Source organism: Pezoporus occidentalis, unplaced genomic scaffold (assembly GCF_034315485.1).
Source record: "Pezoporus occidentalis ecotype Australia unplaced genomic scaffold, CSIRO_AGI_Poc_V1 ctg70, whole genome shotgun sequence".
Lineage (NCBI taxonomy): Eukaryota > Metazoa > Chordata > Aves > Psittaciformes > Psittacidae > Pezoporus > Pezoporus occidentalis.
Window position 1 is genome coordinate 3,044,547 of NW_026916053.1, and position 20,198 is coordinate 3,064,744.

A 20,198-nucleotide genomic window follows, 5' to 3' on the forward strand; every position below is an offset into this window, starting at 1 on the left:
TGCATCCTTAGGAAACAGCATCCCCTCAGACAGACTAATCTTTTACTACACCAAGACAAATAAATCCAAGAGGAGAAAAGATTTAGCGAGAAAAATACATTAGCAAATACAGATAAATTTGTTTTTAATAAAGGAGTTAATTTTCTTTCAATCCTATATAAAACAATAGCAATTAAAAACTTCATTTTTGAAAGTAAAATATTTACATATGAACAAGTAACTGTGCAAAATTTACATGAAAAAAAAATGGAAAGACAGGATTTCCTAAAAGACAAAATAAAAGGGGTGTAACAGTTGTCAGGTGTTGATAAAAATACTGATCAGCATTCAGTTTACACGCAAGAGAGTTAAATTCTACCATGAGAGTTCACACAAAGAAAGCCAAAGTATTTACAGTCATAAAAGTACTATCAATAGACAATTTAATACAATAACCTCTGAAAATATAAAGAACCAATTAGTATATTTGTAATAAAAAAATAGGTACAAAGAAGGGACTTTGCTCTGGACATCTTTAAAGTAGGCCCACAGCTTGCATACAGTCTTTTAGCAAAATAATTATAGTTTACATAGCCATTTTTATGTTATGTGCCAAAAATTATGTACAATTACTGACAAAATACACCAACCATTTTTCAACACTTGATTCACACTGAGAAACAGTCTTTTTGATGATTCCTCCCGACTTTGATTTTATTTAATCTAAGCTTTCACTTTAGCTAAAAAACACAGTGCAAGTAAAATATATTTATGCTGAAAAGGTTTCTCTTTTTTTCCTTTTTTTCCTTTTTTAACTTTACAGCTTTACAAACTATAGCAAATAAAAATGCATTTTTACAGATGCTGCTAAAACATTCAGAAGTAAACCCTCCTTTATGGGATTTCAGGGCCTCTAATAAGCAATAATGTGATTAAAATTGAGGTTATGTTTAAAATTAACTGTATATCCCTCTAGATTTTGAACATTTGGGGGGAAAAGATAAATATTCTTAAAAAAAAAAAAATCAGTTTGCTTTGCTAACTGACTGTTTAAAAAAACAAGCTAAATGAAATGAGGTCATCTGCTGTAGACATATGCCTATATACTTGATTTAGTTGAATAAAACTGAACTAAAATGCACAATTAATGTCGAAACTGCTACAGGGCTGACAAAGGGTAGCTAGTTATTTGCTAAACGATTCCATCAGTCTTTATATATGGCTTGTTTGGCAAGAAGGCCACTCAATCAAAGAGATGAGTTAAAATTTAATTGTCCTTTTATAGTCTCCACAGGCCTTGTAAGTATCCTCACTGTTACAGAAATGTATTTCTCTGATACTGAAGAGTTTATTTATAAACAGGAATATAAAACTGTTCCATGTAAAGAGGTGGTTGTTTTTTAAACAATATCCCGTTTGCTTGTTACAAAAAGGCGTAATTTGTAAATATATTAAAAAATGTCCTCAGGCGTCTCTCCGTCAAAAATACCTTGATCTTTTCCATTACTTAAGGAATGCTTTATATAGCAATAGTGAATGGCTTGTCTCTCGCTCATTTTCTAAACAAAATATGAGGTCCCTGAGGTTCACCCGCGTTATCCTTTGCCGCGTAAACTGTCTGGTTGTTCCGACTCCAGAGCCGCCTGGGACTGCTGCATTTGAACCAGATCCCTGCAAAGGAGAAGAACAGGTAAATCAGAACAGCAGTGACAGGACAAGGTAACGGCTTCAAACTTAAACAAGGAAGTTCAGGCTAGCTACAAAGAAGCTCTTTACTGTGAGGGTGGTGAGGCACTGGGATGGGTTGCTCAGACAAGCAGCAAATTCTCCATCCCTGGCAGTGTTCAAGGCCAGGCTGGACAGAGCCTTGGGTGACATGGTCTGTTGGGAGGCATCCCTGCCCATGGCAGGGGGTTGGAACTGGATGATCTTAAGGTCCTTTCTAACCCAAACCATTCTATGATTCTACGATTCTACATCAGTGCCCCCAGGTATTCCACAACTTTGCAGAGAAAACACACAAGGTAAGAACTAAGGGACTATGTATGTGAAGCTACCAAGCAGCAGCTGTATGCTACCAGAGCAGAGATTTTTTTTTAATAGTTATAAACAATAGCTGAACAATCAGAAGCTTTCAGTAGCATTAAATAGACTCAAACAAAGCCAAATCCAAAGCACTGCTCTTATCTTTAGGAAGGCACTAGAGATAAGCAGTCCAAATAACCAAAACAAACAACCAAAAAAGAGATAGCGTTCTTCCCAATGCTGACAGACAGATCCCAAGGGTAGCCCTGGTGTTCTGAAGTGGGAAGCAAGTCCTATTGCCTGGATCCTGTCTTGAATAACGTACTAGATTCCACCTTGCTTTTCATGGTAGGGTGCCATGAGCTCTCCTTTCAGTGACAACGGTAGCCAAACTCAGGATTATATTAAGCAGCAGCTATCCTAGACACGGACATTCTCTAACGATCTCTGAATTCATTCTCCGTCATTCAGCCATCTCTGGTACGCACTGGTAGTTTCCCACACAAAGTGGCAAGATAAGTAGTATATTATGGTATGTCACTTAAAAAAATAATCTGATATCTTTAGAGATCCCCACATCCTTTAGCTGTTTAGATGTGCACTGCCTAGTAATGGAGTTACAAAGCTCTGTTGGGCTAGCTTCAATGCATTTTCACTTGCAGAACACACAGTCCCAATAGGATACACACAACACAACTCTGCTTGCTATGCTTTCTTTTATACAAGCAAGGGATTCCAGGAGTGCTTTAAAGTCATCAGCCATTGGAATTGGCAGAACACTATCCAGTGACACGGTGCCTCTTCCATTGAAGACCTGGGTTTGATCACATCCCGTGCACTTGCACAGAAACACTTTTTGGTAGGAAGAGGGGCACAGTCCAGCAAGGACAGCCAAAGAGCAGCCTGGCTCAGAACAGCAGCACCCAAACCCATTGGGAAGCAGCATCCCTGCAGCAGTAAAGCGCAGGCACCAGCAGATGGCATGCAGCGACCGGGAAGGCGGCTTCCACCGCCAATTTTAAAGTCGGGAATCTTTTTGGCAGTTGCCTGTTGCTGGTATCTTGCTCTTTCTATATTTATGTAAATAATGGTGTTCTGAGTTATCTGGAACAGGTTATACTTCTGTGGATTAGCTAGGGATTCTTTTTTCCTCCAATTTCATTTACTAGAATAATGTTTTCTTTACTAAAAGGGAACTTATGACACCAGAAGGTTCAAACACACTCCATTAGATCTAAGCTTGTGCTGGAAATTGTATTCTTGTACCATCATGCCACTAACACTGAAGTAAGACTTCTGTTGAACCACCAGCATCAAGTCACTGAAATCCTGTATAGTTAGAAGGGTTTAAAGGCTGGATTTTCAAAGAGGTATCTTAAGGGACTTGTACAACTTAGGTGTCTGATTTCCATCAATTTCACTACAAGTTAGTTAGAAGATGCAGGAGAACACTGGATGCTAACTAGATTTTCTCAAATATATATGGCTACTAACAAGAAAGAATGGTTGGAAGGGGTTCTAAATTCTGGGGATTTAAATATTCTTTAGTAGAAGCTCAACCCTGATTTTATTATGTAGATTATAATACTTTAGATGCAAAGATAAATAGCAGGAGTCTTTAAAGACACGGAACTATGCTGCTCCTGTAGGCATGGAATAAGTTAAGAACCTTTTTTGTAACCTTCAATAAAGTCACATGGACATAAACTGACAGCAACCTGTTCTGTTGGATTTTGAAACAAAACAGTACAATTACTACTTAGGAGTGATTTTACATGCAATTAAGATTCAGCATTCCTAGACATCAAAAGCTTCCATTTACAAATCTGTGCCTAAGTAATGCCAAACCTTATTTTCCACACTTCTTGTAATATGCCTGAACGACAAACTGCCTACAAATGGTGACAAGTGGAGCTCCATTTATAAATGTCAAGTGACACAGCAGCAAAGGCACAGCTGTGAGCATCAGATCAAAAGCAGCTGGTTCTTAATTAAACAGACAAAACAATGAGATTTCCAGGGAACCTGAAGTTATTTGGTTAACCAGTGAGTGATTAATCTGGGATAACTGAATTAGCCAGATTTAGATGAAATACAACCAAGTGCTCACAGAGGATGTAAAAATACATTCCATAACTTAAATGACATTAACAGACTATTAACTTCGCACTTGCAGAAGGAAGCAATGCCAACGTTAATGCTGCCCGAGATACTTCTGCATGTTCCTCAGAGATGACTTCATTTATATCCACATCTATCTTTATAAAGTGCCACATACAGCAATTTTTATAATTTTAAGCCATAATTATAAACCTTTAACACAGCAATTCAACTTATTTTTTTCATAAGTCTTATTATTAGTAACAAGCATTTTAATAAATTTCAAACTCAAAATTACTTTAGAAGATGCTCCAGAGAGGCCTGATTGTTCTTTTTGTATTTGTTAATACAAATAACAGTTACTAGTATTGTTCTCCAATGTTTCATATATCAAGCACATGTAAATCATCTCTTCTAGTAACTCAGTATAAACCAAGGTGGATTCTTTTGAAACAAAAGGCTTTTCTACACTATAAATGCTTTCGCACTGAAAATTGGGAATGCCCAGGGAGTGATAATCAGAATTATTAGGCTATTATTATCCTGATAATTGCTATCAGAAACAGGGAAAAAAAATCCTCAAATTCTGAAGAGGAGAGCTTTCGTCCCTATAAATGACAAGTTTTGAGAAGATTTTGTTCTTTTCAAACACTAGAGAAATCCCATATTTCTTCCATGCAGAAAGCAACTCTATAGCATTTCATGTTTAGTAACTTGTTTAGAAATACAGCAGGTAGTTTACCAATGTACCCAAATTAACGCTAAACTAATCAAATATTGAGCACAATGATACTTAGTCTACAGAGAAATTTTTAAAAGGCCAGACTGAACAGTAGAATATACAAAGGATGCAAAAACATCGTTATCAGATGATAGAATTGGTCAAACTGATCTGCTGTAGAGATACTAAAACTAAGGCAAATCAACAGCTAAAGAAAGAAATTAGCAAAGTTCCTATGACCTGAAGCTCCTACTGTCAAATTTAGCAGGGACTCAATTCTACCACTGCACCCACCTCAGCAGCATTAATTACTCTGCACTCCTATTTAAGTAGGTTAACTACAACAACAATCTCTTTCCAAAACTTACGGAAGTCCAAAACCAGCAGAGACCTGAGAGAACAGAGATGGCTTTTCTAACATTCCTCCACTGCAGGAGGAAACAGGGAAATGACAAATTCTATTCCCCATACCACACACAGATGCCTGACCTTGAAGCAAGCAAATCTGAACACAAAAATACACTTCTGCTGCTCAAAGCATCCACAAATAGGGGAAAAAACTCTGAACAGAAAGGTTTCATAGAGGCTGATACAGCAAACCCAAAGATTACAATTACACTGTACCTCTGCCCCTGATCCAGATCCCGGTGAATCTACTTTCCTTTTCTTCCTGGGACCAATGGCAGCTAATGCAGTCAAGTTGGCATCCCTCTGTCTCATCTGTGCTAGCTCTTGTTGCTGCATCTGTGTGTGCCAGAGAAAGTACAGTGAATTATTTTTCTCTCAATTCCCAAGATAAAAGTTTGTGTTAAGGTGAACACTCACCTCCTTGGCCTTCTGTTTCAACCTAAGTTGTTCTGGATCTTCTTGTCGAGATCGAGACTATGTTGATAAAGGACATGGTTGGAGAAAAAGAAAAAAAAATTAATTTGGTTACAAAAGCAGTTAAAGTTTTACAAAGCATACAAAAATTTTACTTAAATTAAAGCAGGAAGTGGAGAATACATGCCACTGCCAGAGAGGGCAACAGGGGAAAATGGCTTTTAGGAATTAAAAGCAGTCTTGCTTTTCTTAGTTTCAGGTATCTATGTTTGAAAAAGCATCCCTTTTTTCCAGCTTTGTTAAAAACAGTAAAGCAATAGCTAAACATTTACACCTCAAAACCATGACAAGACATGAATTACAGAGATCTGTGAATTGAAACACACACGCTGTATGTGAAAGAAGGAATCAGACCTGCACTTTTTGGAAAAATTCCTCCCCTTCCTGTGTAATTATGCACTTACTAAGAACATATCTTTTTGCTACACCTACACGTCAGTCAGACTCCTGTTTGAACAAGCGGCAGCTAACTGACCAACAGACCATTTACATTAGCAACTGCCATTTCACTTCATTGTCTAACACTATTAACACGTATTTGCCAATTACTTTTTGCTTAGTTGACACTGAATTTCAATTCTTTTAGTTTCTTGACTTTTCCAAGAAGTTAAACAGAAAACAGGAAGACCTTCAAGACAGTCTCAAGTACTCTCTCAAGACTAACTATATTCAAACAAATCCTGACTGTTAAATCCATACATTCTTTAGACCAAATTAAACTATTTTAATTCAGTACTCAAGTTCCTTCAGAATATTAAGCTTATATGAAGATTATATGAATCTGCAAATATGAAGATTATATGAATATGCAAAACAAATTCATGAGCAATTATGTCTCACCCCAGTCTCTTCTCTTCTGAAGTAAATGGATTTACTCTTTAATCTGACTTCACAGGTCACATTTCCTAGACCTTTAAATTGCTTTCCTTATGAAGTCTACTTTGCATAGGGTTCAAAATCTGGATAGAGCATTCCAGCTCAGGTCTAACAGGAACCAACTAAAATGAAGATGTTGGTTCACAACTTAAGTGATCATACTGTATCACAAACTCTACAGAACCCTTAGGCTGTTTTGTGAATTATTTCTAGAGTGCTTCTGCCCAGCTAGGTCATGTTCATCCTATATTCATGTCACTGAGTAAAACCTCAAAGTCTAAAGCTTACATTTGTTCTTATGTTAACTGCTTCCTATTTTTTGTATTTCCATGACTTTTAAAGAAAAAAATCTGGATTCCATTTCTGGTCTCCAAAACACCTGTAATGTCTCTATTCTATTTATGAGTACCATCAAGCTACAAAATTCATATTTTCCACAAAGCAAAGTGCAAAAACTAAGTTTTAAGAAGACCTACTTGAATAGGGAACATATGATAAGACTGACAAAGAAGCTGTCTCACATGCTTTACACCATGAAAAGCAGAACAGAGATCTAGCTAAAGAACATACTCATCAAGCTCCATCTTTGAAGATTAGTGTTCCCCTTTATTGCAAGCACTTCAGAATGAAAAGAAACTGCAGCTCTGATGTCAAAACTGACACATTGCAAACATGTGTGAAATCCAAGCACTTGCCTTTGCTGCACGCATTAAAATTTCCCTTTCTTGTTCATCTTTACGCTGCTTTTCTATTTGATCAAGTTGTTCAAAGAACTTGAGCTGTGCCCGAACGTCACTTGCTTGTTCGTATCTTTCATCATCCTGAAAACATGGCAAAGATGTTTCTCATTACATTTCTTAAAGCTGTTAGCTTGTACTGTACTGTAGAACTTACTTACACATTTAAAGCTCAAATGTTCACTTTGTCCTCTTCAAGCAAATTGCAAGTCTGTATTCACACCAGTCAAACCAGCTAGGATTCTTAAAAGCATTTTGTTCTAGTCATGAATCATCAGATTTTGACTTCAAAACTAATATCATCACAGCTTTAGCTTCCTGAACGTATTTCACAGAGCTGTGTGGTTTCTTTAAACACTGTTCAGGCATTTGAATCTATTAAGAACACCCATCTGTCAGCAGTCTCTTGAGAAATCGAAGCAGCGCTGTTATCTGCCTGATTGTACAATCACTCAGACTCTAAATTTTTGACATAAAGGGGAAGGGCACAGTTTCTCTGTGTTTGCTTTTAAAATATTTTGTACATGCAAGCTGAAGAGTTCTGGTAATCCATGTATATTAATATCTTAATGTACGATGAATCAGTCAAGAGAACAAACAACCTAAATTCAGAGAACAAAATACCTGAGCTTGGGCATTACAGCCAACATAATACTCTGCTGAATTTGTGCAATCAAATACAGTTACCTTATAAGAAATATTCTTTTGTTGAGCAGTCTCTGATAATTTTTCCACGAGGTTTTGTAGTCTTTGTTGTGTAGCATGCGATACGTAGCTAACTACATCAGGATGGATTTCTGTTATGCCATGTTTTTTACCTGTGATCAGAACAGAAGAAAGTTGTAAAAACTTATTTTACAGTACAGCTAAACATGTGGCTAACCTCAGTCATGTTCCACTATTAATTCTAAACTAGTAAATAAATACGATTGAAGTGTTTCTGGATTTTATAAAAAAAAGTGTTATTTCTGTTATGCCTTCTCAGTTCAAACAGTGAGAATTTTTAACCAGGTCCAGGAATTCTGATGTTACATTGCCATCACTTTAGAAGGCAATGGTTTCTATTGGTTTGCTATCCCTTAACAATGTTCTGCTTCCATAAGCTGAATGATTGTCCACAAGCATCAGAATACACAAAAGGTAATGACTCCAGCAACTCCAACCTACTCAAATCAATCTCAATAGAAAATGCCTTCAATCAAACCCAAGACTAATGAAATCTGTTTAATAAAGTTCAAGAGAAATAACATACCTATTTCTAATATCCTTCTTTGTAAAGGTGCTGGGAAAAGGAAGGTTTCATCTTTACAGGACCTTGTTAATGTGCCCACTAGTTCAGAGTTTGTTGCCAGTATCCGAGCACTTTCTTCCGACAGGTTGACTCCAGCCATTGATGCAACATCATTAATGTCATCATCATCCCTTAAGAAAGGAAAACTCATTATAATCATAACATTTAGTGCTCATCTACACCCACTTCTGCAATACCACAGCTGCATATGATGAATTCCAATAAACCTGAATACTTTATCTCATTTTTCCGTTTTATTTGCTTTTATTATACAATAAATAAAGCTAACAATTTTATTCCAAAGAGCACTAGAAGTAGTTTTCTACTTCCTAACTGTTCTCTCAATGTTTCTTATGTAATGTTTGAGCAACTTGAGAAGCAAGAGACCAGATACATCACTACCACTAAACAGTAATAAACTGCACTCAGCACTAAGATAGGCTGTGCATCTGGACAACCCAAGCAGAGCTGGGAGGAGTGAAGGCATGAATTCTATTTGCTTGTCCAGGCAGGAATTGTTTGCGAGGTTTGATATTTACCCTTACTGATAGCTAAATATTATAACCAGCCTGGCACAACTACGCCCATAGCTGGTTGTTAAAGTCTTTAATAAGGTGGCAAACCTGCCCACTGAAAATCCAAATAGTTCTTGAGCGTTCACACAGCTCAGTCCAGCACCTCTGCAGCAGAGAGAAAGATTCCCACTGAGTTCAGCAGGCTGCCCAGGCAGCACAAGCACAAATAGACACAGGGGTCCTCACCTAAAAGAGCCTCCCCCAGGTTCTTTCAGTTTATTCTTCTGAGCAGCAGCTAGTTGTGTCGAAACAGTGGCAATAGCTTTGTTTCCAGGTAATACTGCTGGTTTTACCACAGGTACTGCAAGAAGAAAGACAAGATTTGTACTCCATAAAATTTGTATCAGAGTTCAGATTTACAACCGGTCACAGTTAGCAATGGCAATAAATCTGGCACAAAGACTTTATGTCAACAGTTTCTGTCAGCATTTTCACTCATCTAAAACAGGACCCTCCCACACAACTCTGGTTCCAAAACAATTTGTCTGTAGATGCTGCCTTCACAGATGTGTATCCCCAGCCACTATGGCACTAAGCTCTGAAGATTTTAGCAGCAGTACAACAGCCATCACACAGCTACAGGGCACTTAGGCACTGACATTCATAAACCAGCCTTCAGTAAATAGTATCAAATCTAGCATATACTACCGAGTATCTTAACCTCCTACCTGTCTGAAGTTGATTCAGTTGAATTTGAGGAGTAGTGAGCATAATACGACTATGTGGTTGCCGCAGTGCTACCATCGGTGTCTGTGTCAACGTTACCTGTGGAGGCCTTATCAATGCCCCTGCTTTTTGAGACTGTTGGATAACCTGCAAATAATTAATAAGGAAAAAGAATGGTAAGCAATCTGAGTAATAACTAACGCTAATAATCAGGTGGTAAGAACAAACCTTAACAATCAGACTTGTGAGTCATGAGCATCTGTTCATTGATCTAGAAACAGCCTGTTTTAAGGTACTGAAAAGTTTACCTAAATTATACCTTACAGGAAAACTAATATTCCACTTTTTGTGATAAAAAAAAGAAATAAGTAATCTATAAAAAAGAAAAACTTATAATCACAAAGGTCCACTTAAAACTTTCTACATGTGGTTTCAGAGGCAAACTGGATCTGCCTGAACAAACCTTAGAACTAAGAGAGATAATAAAGATAATACAGCTGGCTCTACATATGCTGTTTTATCCAGAATCAGCATAAGTTGTAGCCCTGTAACCTTGTACTACTGGATTGTTAGGTTAGATGCTCAGGCAACTGTAGTCATACCACTTCTGAACTTGAACTCAGTTACAGCACAATGCTATTCAGAGCAATTTATGCAAACTTGTCTTCTGACCTCAACTAGTTTTCAGAAATTTACTTTCAAACTACTGTAAAATAATCTACCAACACTGCCTATTTTGCAAGCTCCATCTCTATAAATACATGAAAAAGTAGCAAAAGAAATACTTGCAGAGTTAAAGGCCAAGCTGTTTTGTAAATCCAGCACCAATGAACGTTCAGTTTTTATTCCCTTCCTCTGTTCCTTCCTAACCTCTTTCTATAATACCTAGGTTATAAAGGCAGTAAGAGCAATATAATCACTAGGTTTTCTCTCTAGGTAAGCAAAAAAATATTTGTGGATTGAAAAGATTTCTCCTTTTCTTTTTATATGAAATTTCTGGACAGAGCAGCTCAGATGAATGCTGAACGTTCTACATGGAACGCTGAACTACTAAGTAGCAAAAAGCACCTAGTAATTTAATAATGTATATTAATTAATACACACCCATGACACTGCTTTGCTATGAGAAAGGTAAAAAGGTGCTGTACATTATACTGTTCTTATCTGGTTTATATCCAGGCCTGAGAAATTCTTTTCTCCTCTTCTGGGGTAATCTGTTGTTAGACTTATGGAATAGGAAATGAAGCATCCTCCAGAACACTGCTCTCTCATGGATAGGCAGTGATTGAGAGAATGTGCCAATATTTCATGCTAAAATAGGAAATAATATAGTACTTTAATTAAGAATGGATTTTAAATTAAATCTTTTTTTTTTCCTTGGCTTCTCTGATGAAGTTGAAGATCTCTGATTGAGTTAAACCACTCATTTAAGGCGAAGAAGGCAAAAACCCCATGTGCAATAACAGATGATACACTTCAGCTCACATACCAGTGGTGCAGACTGCCCCTGTTTACTGACACCAACTTGTGTAGGCTGAGTTAGGCTGATGACAGGTTGTTGGAGAGTACTTGTTACAGTTGCAGTTGCCTTCCCTGCTGTGCGCTGAACTGAGGAGCTGAGCAGCACCGCTGCGGATGGAATCGTTGCTATCGTTGCTTGCGTTGTTGGCTGCTGCTGTTGGCTTTGTTGGATGAAAGCTGCAGAGTCTGGTGTTAACTGTCTCAAGGCAGGTAAACTCCTCTGAAAAGAGGAAAGGAAAGAATTTGCTTGAGTGTTTTAATCCTAAATTTTTGTCCTCATGAAGAGTTCAAGGTTGAACTAGCATTCAAGAACTCGCAAATATCAACACACATCTAAAGCTATATCCCTTAATCATACATTAGTCCAGCAGAGTCAATACTCTTACCATACAGTGCTGTTGTACTTCCTCTCATTTTCAGATTGTAAATGTCAAAGTAATGTTTATTCCAAAATGGGTCAAATTACCATAAAATTTATGACAAAATGACTGCTACTGCTGAACCCAGGACAGGATTTATTATCGACAGGTGACATATTTCCTGTTTATCTTTCAAACAGATATACAGCGCATGCAAACAGTTAGAATTTGCCCAGAAGGTAGTTTTCTGTATCATTCAATCTCTTGTTTTCTTTCCAGAACTAAAAAGAGGATAATAAATCAATTCGCAGGTTTGGTGCTATGGGAAGAAACTGCTTATAAAAGTCATCTCTCAAAAGAGCTATGATGTGACACTATGGTAGAAATTACATTATTGACTGTGCCCATGAGCCATACTAACAAACTCTTGGAACCAAGAGACAAATATTTTTTAAGGGAGCAAAAGTCTAATCAGGCACTGCTTAAAACTTCCATTTACACCACTTTGGAATTCCATCTATACTGATAAAAGATGTGTTTGTGTTCACTGCTGCTGACACATAAACACAAAACTATAAAGACTAGTGAACCCAAATTACCTTCAGGAAAGGCACAAGGTAAGGTTGAGGTGAAGAATTAAGTTCTCTGTACAGCCTACTGGTGAAGTCTTCTGCTTCAATTTTTCCATCCTTCAAAGCAGAAAACCCAAATGAATGAGCTTGTAGAAATTAACTTTATAATATTCAACACACACAAAAAACAATTAGACTTAATTTATTGTAAATAAGTGGCTTTATTGGTAACGAAAGCCAGTGAGGGACAATAGCTTTATGGTAGTAACTATTTTTACTACAAATTTCAACCAGTAAGACCTACAGTCCCATCTTTCCTTTTCCCCTTCCTGTCTTCCAGTCAATTTTAAGAAATGTATTCAGTTGTCACCATTACAGGAATGTCCTATCCATAGATCAAAAGCCAGGTGGAACGGGCAAGAATACTTCACATGACCTGCAATCAGCCAGCAATTGCTGTGGGCAACCCCATCTTTGATGTTCTCTTTTCCAGATGTACTATAGCTCCTCTATTTCAAATGGCTAAAGTGTGCTCACCAGGCACAAACTGGCCTTGTCTCCCACAGAAGGGAGATGTCTCTCACAAAAGCAGATGTATATCCCTGATGGGAAGATAGATTCCAAATGTTGGTCTTGTTTTACATGATAACCAGAGGTTGTCATATCTGGAACCCACAGATCTACCTTGACTTAAAGGCTGCTAACAACTAGGCTAAGCTGTACTAGTACTCACTCTATAAATACTAATTATGTCAAGTTTTTACATTAGCTTCAGATAATACTACTTTTTTGTACAAGCTTGTGATTTCCTACACTCAGCTACTGCATTATACCATTTACATTACCCACACTACAATTTAACTCACATTCTCATGCAATAATGAGCAGTAATGTGTCATTTACAAGCTTAATGGAAAACCCATGCATATATTTTAATTCAGAAGCAGCAAAGTTTTAATTTGATTTCTCTCAGATACTGTTTCTTTCAGCTTTTAAAGAACTTTCCTTACCAGCAGGTTCTGTACTAATTCTTTCACGTTAGCTGCAGTCTCTGAAGACTGTTTTCCAGATGAGGCCAGTTTTATTAACGTGGACAGAAAGTTTTTACATTTCTTCACATTTTCCATAGTTTCCTATTACAGGAGGAAAAGGGAACAGTCAGAGAAGAGAAGAGAAACACTTTATAACCCCTGATCTGACTACGTACTCTGAGAAATAAAGTCCTTCTCTAGTTCATAACTGCAGAGTATTACTTACAGATTTGTGTCCCCCACCACTTCAGACAAAATCAGACTGAAATTATCATTTTGCTTCATATATGCATGCATTGTATACTTTTTTGTTATCAAAACTTAAGAAAATTATGGTTCTTAATGAAGCCAGGAAACACCATGTATTTTATAAATGGCACATGCACATATGTATATGTGAATGAACAAAGGAAGATCCCAAATGCACTCAGTAACTTACTGTGGCTGCAGTGGAGGTCGCCGTCGTTCCTTGCACAGTTCTCTGAGGAGTTGCAGTTTGTACAGCTGTTGCTGTCCCCAACGTAGTTGTTTGTGCAGTACCACCCAGAACAATCTGAGGCTGCAGAGAATACAAACATAACAATCTGTTACTTGGAACACACCAAACGCTGTTTCCCTGAGCCATCAAATAGAAAACTGAGCCCCGGGACAGTAGAACACCTTTCACAGCTGCTATAAAAATAAGTTACTCATCTTGCAGTGGAAAGAAAGAGCCACCAGATGGCACAAAACACTACACAGTGAAACTGAAATCCTGAAAGTTGATTAAGAGCTCCACGATTTTTGGTTACTGAATAAAATGCAAAGCAATACCATGCACATACCCTCACACACTGTGGTTTCAAACAATTAAAATGAGCACTAAGTTTCTGTGAATGCAATAGCTTTGTTTTAACCTGTTCCCTTACACACCAAAGGGAGGAATTTATATAAGGAGCCCAAGAGAAACAGCAGCTCAGGTTTACCAAGATCTTTTTCATGAACAATGGGACAAAATGTTTTTCTACTTTTGTACACAGATCAGTAATTCAAATTAGGAATAACACTTTTAAAGAATCAATACTCCAACCAAGAGCTTTTCCATGCACACAGTTCATTCATGGACATCACCACAGTCTGATCACTAATGACAACCCTACCAGAGGGGCAGTGATTCTCAGCAAGCTAAAGCTAACTCAGAATTTTAACAACTCATTTGTAAACTTGCTCTTTCTATAAAGGTGTACAAGAAAAGAGGCTGCAGCGCTGCCAAAGCAAACTTGTGCTGGTATTTTGGGAGGCAGAAAAGGAAGCAAGGATTTGATTTGTCTCATTTATTGAAATCAGGATAAATGAAGTTCATGGTATGGTTATTACAACACAAAATACGCAGATGGAATGATTTCCTTTTGTCCAGTATAACAGCAGTGCAAATTAAGACAACTCAGGTAAATGGACTCTTAACTCTAGAAAGATCGCTGGCATAGGCAAAGGCTCTCTGAGGGGGAAAGGGTTAACTGGATGCACAGCAAAACCTGCATGTTTTAAATTAAAACTCTCTAATCCTGTCTACTCACAGGATGGAAAAAAGCAGAATGAAAACAATTAGGCGACAGCAATCATATTGTATCACTGTTGCCTGGAAGCCATGTGGAGAATTTCACACTTCTGCACCGTTTTAAACTTGCACCACTTGTGACTTGTGGCTACCAGGGCACTCTAGTTTGTAACTGTACATTTTGCTGCACAATTCGGAGGACTACAGGGAATCAGTGTCACTTTCTTGAGGCAGAAAGCATAGTTATTTCATTTTAGTCATTTTTGTGATTATAGGAACTAATAACAGGACATCTTTAAATATGTATGCATATAGGTACAGTATGAAATAATAAATGGTAGTAATAAAAACGATTGTATATCTAAAAGATACAGTAAATTGAGATCTGCAAATGTTTTAGAAGGGGTAAGCCAGAAGATACTTGTTCCATGCACTTAGCAATTGTATTTCCTGTATTTCTGGCAGTCCCAAGCAGGTTTTCAGCTAATCTTAACAACTGAGGTCTCTCATGGACACATTACTTCTCTACAAAACTCACTTGCACAACTGGAGGACGCTGTAGCGTTGTTGTGGGTTGCACTGTTGTTTGAGCCTGAGACACTTGCTTGATAATGGTAGTTGGTGTCACTTGTCGTGCAATAATTGGCGTTCCTGGAGCCTGGACAACAGATAAAAAAGCCAAACGCATTAGTTCCTATATTTAAGTCTAATCTATCTTATCTAGCATTTTGTGTCTCTGGCTAGTTGCCATTATTACAGATACAAAAGAACACATCTGGACCACTATAAAACTGAGAGAAGGATTTTTAGTCCTGAACTTCATGCAACTATGATGATCTCAGTGTACATATACCCATATCCACTATTTTCTTTTATAGTCTTATAAAGAATAATGATTCTCTGGGGAAAAGAGTTGTACACGTTAACCATATATGGTCTTGAACGGCCTTTATATCAAGTGGTTTTGAACTTAATGTAATTCAGCTAGGTAGAAACAGTTTTGATGAATAACAGACAAACTCTACCAGAATTCGGACCAAAATGCAATGCTTATGCCATGTGGAAAAGCCTGGATAGCACCAGTTTGATCAATGGTTTCTTCAAATCACTAACATCTTGCCTTCCTTTCTGGCGTATTCTTCACAGGAACAAAAGCCTGAACCATTCTTAACACTACAAATGACTGCACTGACCTGCACTGTGGATATCTGCACTGGAGGAGCACTGGTAGGTGTAGCAGGACGAGGAGTCATAGTATTTTGAGGCTGAGACTGGGCATGTGCCTGTGCTTGCATCTGTGCCAAGGCTTGTTGAGGGATCATCAGCAACTGCCCGTTCTCACTACGCACAAGGACCATGCCTGTTAATAAAGAAACTGGTCAAGAAACACGTATCCTTCTCAAATATGAAAACCATCTTTTTGCAGCTTTTTTTATCCAAGTTGGATACATATGGAACTGATACAGCGTTAAAGGACTACACAGCTAATAACAGGGATTTAGGATAAAAGCAAAATACCCAGCTGCATCATCATATTTTGTATAGAATAGCTTAATTACAGAAATACTCTAACTCACTATAGTGCGCATCAGAACACATAATGAGTCGTATTCACCCCAATCAAAAAATTCCACGTGACTGGAAGTTAAACTTACCAACCATGTAAAAATCCTACCTGCTCTTTACTAAGTGGCTTGGTTTATGAAACACTACAAATAGAGGAAAGTCTTGCCATTAGGCAAGATGCCCATTAGTCTGTCTTTAAAGGGAGGATATAATCAAACATAGGCTTCACCATAAACAGGAACACAATTGTCTAAGTTCTAAATTAATTTCCCATAACAAATTTAGTAATGAAAGTGGCTATAAAATCATAATCTCTCTCATGTGCATCTGCAACAGACTGCATCATGCCATGTTACACCCCAAAAGAGAAATAAAATGGAGAGGGAAATGAGGCAGTCATTCCCTGCTCAGTCACTCAGATCAATACCTTTAACCCCACTGGGTAGCTATAGAGAAGCAGATTTTAACAGGCAGATTTTCAGATGATAGACTCTCTTTCTTGAAGGCACATGAAGTGTTTTCATTCAGCATGCCTCAGTGAGTCCATGAAAGACTCAGGATCTCATCAGCTCTGAAAAAGCCACTAAGGAAACAAACTGAGCACTCAAAATTAGCCTTTCTGAGCAACAAACTACAGGAGGAGACTTCACCGTGGAAAACCAAGAGGCACTACTGGAATCAAACAGATTTTCTTAAGTGTTATTCAGTGCATAAAAAGCCCCAACAATACCTGGAGATCTGTTCTATGCCATCTCAGAGCATGACTACAAAAAAAATCAAGACTTCATTTGCTTTCCTTTTCAGATGAAGAGCTGAAACATTTACAGATGATGCCTTCAACAGTCTTCTTGGACTGCTTGAACATTAGCATTAAACTGCAAGAATTCACATACTGCTTTCTACACAAGTGAGTTCAAAAGAAAATGAGATTACATTAGTTGATTCATCCCTAGTTTCTTCCTTACAATCTCTGCATTATCTCTCTTTTAATGAAGCACAGTCACCCAGAGACATTGAAGTAGTTTATGTGACACCTGTGACTTTCCACTGGGATTTATTTAGAAGTGTTAAGGTGGGACCGTGATGTGCTATGGGCAACAGTTATATCTAGAAACAAATATTCTCAAACTGCTTTTCTGTAGGACAGGAGGAGTGGGGAAAGCTTATTTATCATCCTGCAGACTGTAGAAATAAATACCCTTAGATTAGCTGCCAACTCCAGAAAAAGCCCTTTTCCAAACCATTCCACAAGGGTTTTTTCTCCTGTAACTTACGTAGGGAGAAGCATTTTCATTAAAACAGCAGAGACATACACCATACATCAACTGTGAATACAGAGCTCGATTCTGTCAGCTGCTCATCAGAACCATTACTACTTTCTCACTATCAGCCTCACACTATGGGGAGGGGGCTACTGACCAAAAGCAGATAAATTCAATAGTTTAAGGACTAGAAAGTGATCTGCTACTACATCCAGCTCATTCCTGCACAAACAGAACTTGGCATCTTCTTCCAATATGCAAAGACAAAATCTTGGGAAATGAACTCATGTTACCCATCTTTGTCATCCCTCAGAACAATCAGCTGAAGAAGTTAAACACTGAATCAGTGGAAATCTTCAATAGCATTATAACTGAAAATATCAGTACAGTGGAAGTCTGATTAGAGGAGCTGGTTTCAAGCCTGTGCCAAATATTAAGACTTGTTGATTACCATATAGTTGCTAGCAACTGAAAAGGCCCAATGTCACTATACATGCCTGTGCTTTCAGAAGCCCTTAAACATCACAGAATTATATTGACATCCCATAAGAAACTTTTTCCTTAAAGTTCACCATTTTGGGGGTTCCCGAGGATATTCTAGGGCTAATGTACCATCCCAATTCTTCAGTGAGTTATATATATTTTTTTCCTTCCAGAAGCAACAGAAGTGATGCTAACTCTAGTTTGGGATTTGGGGACAGATTGGATGGATGTAAGGAGGAAATTCTTTCCTGTTAGGGTGGTGAGGCACTGGATTGTGTTGCCCAGGGAGGCTGTGAATGCTCCATCCCTGGCAGTGTTCAAGGCCAGGCTGGATGAAGCCTTGGGAGAGAGGGTTTAGTGTGAGGTGTCCCTGCCCATGGCAGGGGGGTTGGAACTGGATGATCTTAAGGTCCTTTCCAGCCCAAACTATCCTATGACTCTATGACAGGGGGGTAGTTTGGTTTTTAAACTTCTCTCTCAGTGCAAAAGTAACCGAAGTTACCTGAAAGAGCCAACCCAAAGCAGCTTACTTGTATATGAGAACCTTTATAGCATCAGGCACTGGCACACAGCTCTACACTATTTGTTCAGTCTCCAGCTCAATATAAGCATCAGGCTCAAGAACGGGTCCACACTTCACGTCAGAGCCCTGCAACAGCACAAACACCCCTTGAGACACCACTACTGTCAGCATGTTGTTTTGCTTGCCAAAACATGAATGGGAACAGGGAAAAAAGAACGGCTATAACCACAGAGTGCAGGTTGACTACCCCTGGAGTGCAAGCACAATGCCTGAACAATGAAACATTCTCCCCGAGCTACATGCAAAATTAGAACATGCCTACACATTAACATAGCACAACTGCTGAAACAGACAGTTGAAAAGCATATTAATGTGAGCTTTAGAAAACACACCAAGAAAGTTCAATTTTTGGCAGCAGCCAGACAAAACAATCATTTGTAATTCAAACCCTGACTCCCAGCACGAACCTGTGAGATTTGTAACTCTGGGAAGTCTGATCCTTCCCCCAAGTACCAAAGTCGTAATAAAGAAGAAATTCTTCCAAAGCTACATTCATATGTGTCCCTATTTAAGTAGTTCTTTTATACTGCCTTCATATTTGATACAGTGTTATTATCACTTTATACGGTTTCAAATACGTCTTTAAATTAGGGTTTACCACTGATACAAATTGCTGGGCACATTGAATGGGCTACATATAAACACAAACAGCAGACTAGCCTTGCGTAAACCTTAACCCCGGTATGATGTTAGAAGATGTTTTATTTCTACCTTGTTAATACATGGGGGATTTCAGAAAAGGTGTAAAAAAGATCATGAAGTTTGTTACTGAAATTCCAGTGCAGAAGTTCACCAGCAGACAGGTAGTTTTGACTCCACACTTCACACCTCTCCAGCCTTGCTGAGAGGTCTTTAATAAGGGAGATGGAGCTTCTCTCTCAGCTTCTCTCTCCCCAGCCCAACTACAGACTCTTTTCCAACCCAATTAGCTAAAAAAAGAAACTCCCTAACCCAAACCTACATCCAAGCTAGCATTAAGTGGATTTTTAGTGAAGTTCGGAGAGCTCAGTGGAGCACACTTGATTAAGAATTAAAAAGAAAGTCTCATTTATTTCCCACTTCTAAACAAAGTCAATGTAGGACTGTAACAGCCCCCTCTCTCCATACATATATTATCCACCTCTCAGTTAATTCATTCACTGCAATGGAAAAAAGGAGGGACTCACAGCCTTGTGTGTAAAGGAAACCCAACCAATTCTTTCTCTTATGATCCAAAACTTGTATTTTAAATGTTTAGAGTATCATAACCTCAAACTCCAATGCAGAAGAGTGCAAATGCTCTATGAACCAGATCAGATGTGACTACAAGGTACCAGAAGGCAGCTAGAATTGTACCAAGGTATCTCACTTCCCTAATTAAATATGCTGCTGCATTTAAAGTAAGGATGAGAAATACCTTTCTGTTTCGAGTTTACCATCCAGTTTTTTGTTC

The 20,198-nt window shown here is 38.1% G+C and overlaps 1 protein-coding gene across 1 annotated transcript in view; it reads right to left on the reverse strand.

Moving 5' to 3' along the window:
* Nucleotides 1–107: 107 nt before the first annotated feature.
* Nucleotides 108–20,198, reverse strand: part of TAF4 (TATA-box binding protein associated factor 4) — a 37,183-nt gene continuing 17,092 nt past the window's right edge. The window contains exons 3-16 of the mRNA XM_062642299.1: nt 16,066–16,232; nt 15,411–15,530; nt 13,775–13,894; nt 13,315–13,437; nt 12,332–12,421; nt 11,342–11,593; nt 9,855–9,999; nt 9,373–9,487; nt 8,573–8,742; nt 8,008–8,138; nt 7,279–7,404; nt 5,651–5,707; nt 5,450–5,569; nt 108–1,650 (exon numbers count right to left, since the gene is read on the reverse strand). Of these exons, the coding sequence (XP_062498283.1) occupies nt 1,483–1,650; nt 5,450–5,569; nt 5,651–5,707; nt 7,279–7,404; nt 8,008–8,138; nt 8,573–8,742; nt 9,373–9,487; nt 9,855–9,999; nt 11,342–11,593; nt 12,332–12,421; nt 13,315–13,437; nt 13,775–13,894; nt 15,411–15,530; nt 16,066–16,232 (1,904 nt within the window). The 3' untranslated portion in view covers nt 108–1,482. The remainder of the gene's footprint in view (nt 1,651–5,449; nt 5,570–5,650; nt 5,708–7,278; nt 7,405–8,007; nt 8,139–8,572; nt 8,743–9,372; nt 9,488–9,854; nt 10,000–11,341; nt 11,594–12,331; nt 12,422–13,314; nt 13,438–13,774; nt 13,895–15,410; nt 15,531–16,065; nt 16,233–20,198) is intronic.